This window comes from Helicoverpa zea, chromosome 2 (genome assembly GCF_022581195.2).
Source record: "Helicoverpa zea isolate HzStark_Cry1AcR chromosome 2, ilHelZeax1.1, whole genome shotgun sequence".
NCBI lineage: Eukaryota > Metazoa > Arthropoda > Insecta > Lepidoptera > Noctuidae > Helicoverpa > Helicoverpa zea.
The window spans coordinates 3,924,610-3,932,328 of record NC_061453.1 but is presented as its reverse complement, the minus strand read 5'-3'; the positions used below and the strand labels follow the sequence as shown (position 1 = coordinate 3,932,328).

The window sequence follows — 7,719 nt, the reverse complement described above, 5'->3', positions numbered from 1 at the left end:
AACGGGTGTGGCGTTCACAATCACATTAAATCCTATCGCATATACTTTATGATATTCTATGGCGAATTGTAAAAAAAATAACCTAATCCATTCAGTGGTTTAACCACAGGATTCATTTTTCGTTTTTATAATTTACAACATCATGTGTAAAGCAGAGATAAAGTTAGGAGTATCGAATGTTTTGATCAGTTGACAGCTGTCAGTTTTCAAGGTAAAATTTCAGTTGTTTGTAGTGACTGACTTTTATATGGTGTTCTAATTTTCGCACATTTTTATTGTATTTACTTTGTTTGAAAAATTCATTTTTTTTATTTTTACGTATTTTTCTTTTTTCTTTGTGTTAATCGTCATATTTTAACCAGTACATTAACGCATTTAATTTAATGTGATTGTGCTAGCAATGAACTAATAAAATTCTCAAAACCAGGTGTCTAAAATAAATTTCGTGTGTAAGTAACATTAACATTATTTACTAGTGCTAGATAAGACATTATTAAGCGTAGGTGCGTAATAAATAGCTATGTTGTTACTATCGCGGTATATTGCGACTAAGATTTATTATTATGTTGCCACTTCTAGTACATGGTATGTGTTATAACGGTCTTTGTTTTTGATTATGTTTGTAAATTACTTGATAGTGTGGTAAGTTAAAACTTCATAATATTAGCCGCGGTTTTCATAGCATTCTAAAGAAATGGCTTCATTATGTAAGATCCAGTTTTAAAGGTTATCGTGTGCATTTGTTGAAGACGACTTCAGGGCCTGCAGTCTCGACAAAGATAGCGATCGCTTAACGACAAAATTCGGTCGATAAGTCCTAACGATCCGATCGTAACGATTTTTGGTAGTCTCTACTGCCAAAACTATCGAGTGTCATCGCAAAGTTACCGAATATTTTCGGTAAGATAACGATTTATCGTTATGTCATAGAATTTCCTTGCGACAGTTTTTGACAGCCCGCTAAGTGATAGCTACTATCGATATCGTTCCTATATTTGTTTATTTTACGTCAGAAAATATTAAATAAATAGTAATTTAATAAATAATGGCTTCTGAATATTTAGCATGGGACTTAGTTGTGCTCGAGCACAGACGCGATGTGCTTATGGGTCGACAAATAGCACGAAACAAGCGAAACGATGAAAATCCCTTGGATTTGGAGGATGGCCAATTTCTTCAAATGTATAGAATTTCAAAGGAAATGTTTCACAGGCTACTAAGTGAACTGCGTCCATCTCTCCAAAGACGACGGCCTTACGGACTTTCTGTGGAGTCCCAAGTAAGTGTCTTTGCGACCTACCGTGCATAAATAATATTTCTATAATATATTTTTTCTTATAACTAAGGTTGAACTTTTTTTAAATTTTCTTCTTATTAGATACTGACGGCACTCCGATTTTACGCATGTGGGTGCTACCAACAACCTGTTGGCTTGCAGTGGGGTTGTAGCATGAGCCAAAAATCTGTTAGCCGAGTCATCCGGGCTGTAACTTCGGCAATAAATGAAAAACTTTTAAGAAAATATATTAAATTTCCAATGACTCAAGGAGAACGCCATGCGGCAAAACAGAAATTTAGAAATGCCCCACAGCCATTCCCAGGGGTAATTGGAGCCATTGATTGCACCCATATAAAAATTTTAGCTCCTAAGACCAATGAGGAGTCTTATGTGAGTGGTCACCATGAGGGCCATTCATTAAATGTGCAAGCTGTAAGTTGACCTTCAGTTCTATAATATCTAAAAATATTGTTTGAAAAATATGTACTTACATATTTAATATATTACAGGTGTGTGACCCTGATCTTATTATTTTAAATATTAATGCTCGATGGCCAGGAGCGAGACATGATGCTCACATATGGGCAAATTCACCGGTGCGCTCAACAATGAAGCGACATTTTGAAAATGGGGACCGCCGTGCTTGGCTGCTTGGTAAATAAATGAACATTATAAATCTGCCTCGAAGAGGTTGCCCATTCGACTTCTGAAATTACTTTGTATTTTTAATCTTTTAGGTGATGATGGATATCCTCTGGAACCGTGGTTAATGACTCCCATAAAACATCAACAGCCTGGCACACCGGAATATAAATATACCGAAGCACACTGCTCAGCTAGGAACATCATAGAAAGATGCTTCGGTGTGCTAAAATCTGTGTTTAGATGTCTATCACACCAACGCCAGTTAATGTACGAACCCTATATGGCTGGCCTAATAATTAACGCATGTGCAGTGCTCCACAATATGCGGATAACATATAAATTACCGGAACCAGAGTCCACCACATCCATGCAGCTGGTGGATAATAGTAGATTCCATGATGATATGTTAGAAGTTACAGGTAACTTATGAACTGATTTTTTATTTTACTATGTATGTATACCTAACACCAATACATTTTATTTTTGTTATGCAGGTTCTGGGCGAGCTGTTGCAGAGCGCATAAGAAGAAGGCTAATTAACACTAGTTTCACATAATTATTATACTTTTTTTCATTTATGTACTGTTTCAAATAAAAAACATTTTATATCATTTATTATTTTTATTTATGTAATTATTTATTGCGTCAGCTATTTTGTTTCCGACTTTTACCAATTGCAGCGTCGCCTCGGCTTGTACCTTGGCTGCCTCAGCCTGCATCTTGGCAGCATCTGCTTGCGCTTGAGCAGCAGTTGCCAGCATCTAAAAAACGTTGGATTTACTGAATGTGTCTTAATGTTCTCTAGCATGCTAGTGTGTATAATAATTAAGAGGAAATTTACACTATAACACACCTTCATTGTAGCAGCATTTGCTTCTGCAACTGCTAGAAATTCTCGTCGAGCTGCACTATATTGCTCAGAAACACTTTGGCGAGGATTCAGATCTGAAAATACCCAAAATTATTGGTATTGTAGGAATTATTGGCTGACCCACCTGCAGAACTAATGTTTTTATTATAAATAAAATTTAAGCTTACTCCTCTTTCTTCTGGGTCTCTGTCGCAGTGGTGGTGTTGATGATGCAACAGTTTCTGTCCTTCTGCCACGTACTGCTGGAATTATCAATTATAACACATTAAATAAAAATCAATGAAAATAAACATAGGTGAGCAAAATAACTGCAACTTACTCATTTGTAGTACTGGCGACTGAGGGGCATCTTGCACTTGTTCTTGGATGGGTGGTGGTGAAGAACCAGCCGTTGCTCTGCTGTCATTGATTGCTAAAATATTTTGTTAATTAATATTTTGGTAACATTAGTGTACAGATGTATACACATAATAAAATATATTATAGCAGTAACCAACTAGTTACTAAAAACTCCAACTTACTTGTTTCAGTCGGTAACAATTCCACAAAATCTCTAGCTGTAATAAAATAAATAGTAACATTAAAATTAAAATAATTATATTTTGAATTGAGTACCTATTAATTTAAAAACTTACCCTGAGAATGAGGTAAGGTGAGAACCTCAGAGATTACCACCCCAGCCTCCATCTCATGTTGTAATAACTGTAAATAACAATAAAAGTATTTTTAGTGTTATCAACATTCAAAGATTGAGAATATTAAATTGTATTGAATACAATAATCACAACTTACATCTTCCTCTGGCATAGCGTCCGGGCAGTCTGTCCCAAAGGAATAATCTGCCCCAACTATTGAAATTATCCGGCTCTCGGCCTCGGTCAGGGGAGCAGTGCTGACGCCTCGGTTGCCGGTACGTTTTTGTTCTTTTTTTAATTTTGCCGCCTTACTGCAAGCGCGGCTTTTTAAGTCTCTCCAAACCTACAATTAGAATAATTAACTCAAGTAAATAATAAAAAAAAACTGACGTGGCATGTACATGCTTATAATTAAAACCAATTCAATCTTTGAAAAAGACTTACCGTCATCCACTGCTCTGGTGTCTTTCTAGACCCGTTAGGGAGATTATTGAGCTCCTCGGCAACCTCCCTCCAGCCCGTTTCGAAATTTTCCCGGCCCTGCAAGCCGGTAAATTTCCGCGTGTGCAAATATGGACGCGCTTCTAATATTGATAGTAGTGCATCAATTTGAGCGGGTGTAACACGAGGGCTACGCAGACGCTTACGCCTGAAACATTAAAGTAGTCATTATGTAAACACAGAATACTTCGGATGTATACAAAGTATTCAATTTAGTAAGTACCAAGAATAGGAATAAAAAATTCTCGTTGTAGATGTACTTACCTGACGCTCAAGCTGCTGGCACCCGGCAGGCCTGCGCCTGTTTCAATGACTTCACCGTCCATGAATAGTAATGAATACACCGTTCTCCTTTATTATTATTATAAATCAAACCAATGTTCAAGTGCACAAACAAACTTGACATTGACAGTTTGTTTATGTTCTATGTCTGTATTGCAAGTACGCAAACTATTAAGATCTTTAATATGTGTTTTCTTAAAAAACGGTATGTTTTACTTACACGGTTCGATGCAAAAAGTTTTAATATGATAAGGTTCATCTATTTTCTTTATAATTGTCAAAGGAAACAAAATTGGTTGTGCAAATCTTGTCTACCATTTCTCCCTATAATACAAGGATTTTTTTTACATGCAACATTTTAATACAAATTCACCGCACTATGAATACGGTTTTCGCTATCGTACCGACACGAATATGTCATGATAATTAGCGATGTTGCCCGCTATCTCGGCTGTCGAGACTTGCGTTTATCGTTACTGTCGTTATGGCAAGCGAATATTTTCGTTAATATTTAGCGACTGTCAGTTTGCGATCGAATCGCTATCTTATGTCGAGACTGCAGGCCCTGGTCTTCTAGTTAATTGTGAATACCATTTTTGCATAGAGCAATTGGCTATCATTATTTCCAGAACACAGAATATATCCAAAATGTTCATACATATCACTAGTTATCAGACTTTCCGTTTTCTTACCATGACGTATACCTATCCAAAAGCGACAAAATAACGCTGCAACTATTAATATAATTTTGGATGTTTGCTTAAGATTAAGAATGCCTACCTCACTTCCCCAAGTCCACATCCGCATCATAATAACACAGTTAACCAAACTTTTAAAACTAAAGTTTGAAGGAATCAAGTTTCAATGAAAGCGTGTCATGAACATATTTCGTAGCACGTTCTCGTAGCATGTCGTAGCTCGTTCGTAGCCCGTAGCGCTCGTAGCACATTGTTTTAAATTGTTACGATAAGTTTATTAAAGTGCCCGCGACGGATAGATAAAAATTAAGTGCTCATATTACTTGTTTATTATGAGTGAATGATGGTTAATGCAGTTGTAAAATTTTACGAGAGTGCCTTTGTCGATTTACATGAATGTTTAAGAAACGTAGGTATATGGAATTCTACTGAAAATGGTTGCATGTCCACGGCAAGTCAAAATACCTGTTTAGTAAGTACCATCGGAGCGTTTGTACCTTGAAATGACAAAATAAATTTAGCCTTCCTTGATTTCGCCAGCAACTTAAATGATATGTTCAATAACAATCATTACTAATATTATAGAGGTAATTGCGACAGGTGAAGGTTGTGACGTATAAGGAAGATCAGGAGTTGGCGCTAGATAGGTGTAAATGGAAGGAGCTGCACCGACAAGAGCTGGGCTCTTAAATTAATGATGATGATTATAATTGCGAAAGTAGCAATGTCTATTTTCTTGTTTGTCGTGATTTTTTGCACAAAATGCTAAACCAATTTTAAAAAATACTACACTTGATACCCATATAGTCAATGTCTCTAGTATGGTAAGAACATAGGCTACATTTTATCAATGTGCGTGAACAATGCCTTCGGGAATCAGGTGAAATAAATGTCTTAACTGAAGAATATTAACTCTTAAACCAAACATTTTCACTGTACGACACACTTGTACTCATACAAACAAGAACACTATCTGCACTAAATAATGCAACCACAAAACTTTGCATCTAAATAACGCAAGCAGTTTGAGAAGCAACTATTCACAAAGAAATGTTAGCACAGAGGTACTGCTCGGGTTGTGACGAATTTCAGATTCACGGCTTCCTAAAGTTGTACTTAGTTTGACTGTAGTCTGGTAGATTCTCAAACGTGACTCCTGTGATCTAGGCAGCTGGGTCATTATTAAAACTTTATATTATTTGATCGCGATCTTTGGCTGCATATATGTTACTAGCTTCTGCCAGCGGTTTCACCCGCATCCCGTGGGAACCTCTGCACGAACCCGGATAAAAAGTAGCCTATAGCCTTCCTCGATAAATGGGCTATCTAACACCGAAAGAATTGTTCAAATCGGACTAGTAGTTCCTGAGATTAGCGCGTTCAAACAAACAAACTCTTCAGCTTTATAATATTAGTATAGATTAATAAACATGTATATCAACTAACTTCTGCTCATCCCTGGAACTTCAAAAGACTCTTGGGTTTCTTACGGTGAGTCTGACACTCCATCGCGGTGCACCCAGCAAGAAGGGTCATTTGATAATTTTCCACCAAAAAAGGTATCCTGTCGATTCGAAATACCGATGTCATTCCGCTTTTTAAGGAACTTTCACGAAAAATCTATTCAACCAGCAACTATTAAGTCTACTTTTAGTCTACTACTAAAAATTAAAATACCATAATAGCTGTGTTATTGTTCCTTTGTTAACCAGCTACTGCAACTCATTTTATTTTCCAAGAAGCGACTAATAGGAACAACTGTTGCTCCTCGCTAGGGATCGAGTAGAAATAATGGAGTATCGATTTAGCTCGATAACAACGTGTGGGAAGCTTTAATAGTCTATTTATTTAACAATTTATGTACACACACACAGAATACAGAGAAGAAGAAAAATAGAAAAGATAGTACAAAGGCACAGCTTATTTCATTAGAAATCTCTTCCAGCTGGCCCGTTATGAGAGAGTTAGAATAGAAAGAGATGCAGATAGAGTGCGTAAAAAGAAAAGAAGCTATAACTAACATAAAATAATCACTAACTTAACCTAAATATGTATATATAAATAATATGTATATATAATATCTATTTATTGTGGTTAATGTTTAATGTATAATGTTGTGAAGTTATAATTTTCTTTGGTTGGTTTTTTATGCAGTTAATGCGAAATTAAACACAGCAATGTTTTTTCATCGGTTCAGACGTTTCAGAGACAGGCACGTTCAAAGAAACAAGCTTTTATATTTACATTAAATATTTAAAATCAACACCAAAAATACCATTTACAATTTAGCAACTACTAGAAGTAACTAACACAAAATTAAAGGCAAGCCTACATCAAGATTTACACAGACCAATAAATCTTCAGGCATTTGATTTATAAACCAATAACCTTAAGTTAGGGGATTTGACCTTATTACGTGGCTTCCTATATTGCCAGCGTGTTCTGCTCTCGATCAATCATGGGCCAACAAGTTACACTGTACTCCAATTAAGAGGGTATGTCCGTCGTTATGAGGAGTAGGATCTGTTGTCATGATGGGGAGTAGGTAGATAATAAAATAAGTAGGTATGAAGGAAGGAGGCCTTGAAAAGGAGTTACAAAAATATTAAGTAAGTTAGTAAACTTTAAACTTTCACTTTATTGGTGATTATATTAAGCTCTTTATCTGCCTAGCCTTTTCCAGATTATTTTCGGCTGTAAAATACATAAAATGATACAAATAAATTTTATTTTTGCTCATGAAAACCAAGCATTCCTTTCAAATCAAATATTTTTATTTGTCACACACATATGTCAAAAATAATAAAT

At 35.9% G+C, this 7,719-nt stretch overlaps 2 protein-coding genes across 2 annotated transcripts; one reads left to right on the top strand and one right to left on the bottom strand.

The window, feature by feature from the left end:
• The first annotated feature begins 760 nt into the window (after positions 1 to 760).
• On the top strand, positions 761 to 2,535 carry LOC124641918 (putative nuclease HARBI1). Its single transcript, XM_047180181.1, has 5 exons — positions 761 to 1,279; positions 1,379 to 1,711; positions 1,789 to 1,933; positions 2,017 to 2,343; positions 2,419 to 2,535. Exons 1-5 carry the CDS (start codon positions 1,046 to 1,048, stop codon positions 2,478 to 2,480), a joined length of 1,101 nt encoding a protein of 366 aa, XP_047036137.1. The 5' UTR covers positions 761 to 1,045; the 3' UTR covers positions 2,481 to 2,535.
• LOC124641928 lies at positions 2,531 to 4,779 on the bottom strand. The gene is made up of 9 exons (XM_047180193.1): positions 4,196 to 4,779; positions 3,875 to 4,079; positions 3,588 to 3,773; positions 3,431 to 3,497; positions 3,317 to 3,352; positions 3,115 to 3,207; positions 2,963 to 3,037; positions 2,778 to 2,869; positions 2,531 to 2,685 (listed from the first exon to the last, which is right to left on the bottom strand). Exons 1-9 carry the CDS (start codon positions 4,255 to 4,257, stop codon positions 2,533 to 2,535), a joined length of 969 nt encoding a protein of 322 aa, XP_047036149.1. The 5' UTR covers positions 4,258 to 4,779; the 3' UTR covers positions 2,531 to 2,532.
• Positions 4,780 to 7,719: the final 2,940 nt, after the last annotated feature.

Bases quoted from the DNA above. Each gene is read 5' to 3' on its own strand.
- LOC124641918 (XM_047180181.1), top strand. From the start codon at position 1,046: ATGGCTTCTGAATATTTAGCATGGGACTTAGTTGTGCTCGAGCACAGA. The intron at 1,280-1,378 runs GTAAGTGTCTTT...TCTTCTTATTAG, and splicing joins GACTTTCTGTGGAGTCCCAA to ATACTGACGGCACTCCGATT. The intron at 1,934-2,016 runs GTAAATAAATGA...TTAATCTTTTAG, and splicing joins CCGCCGTGCTTGGCTGCTTG to GTGATGATGGATATCCTCTG.
- LOC124641928 (XM_047180193.1), bottom strand. From the start codon at position 4,257: ATGGACGGTGAAGTCATTGAAACAGGCGCAGGCCTGCCGGGTGCCAGC. The intron at 4,080-4,195 runs GTAAGTACATCT...TTAATGTTTCAG, and splicing joins GCCAGCAGCTTGAGCGTCAG to GCGTAAGCGTCTGCGTAGCC. The intron at 3,774-3,874 runs GTAAGTCTTTTT...TTCTAATTGTAG, and splicing joins CACCAGAGCAGTGGATGACG to GTTTGGAGAGACTTAAAAAG.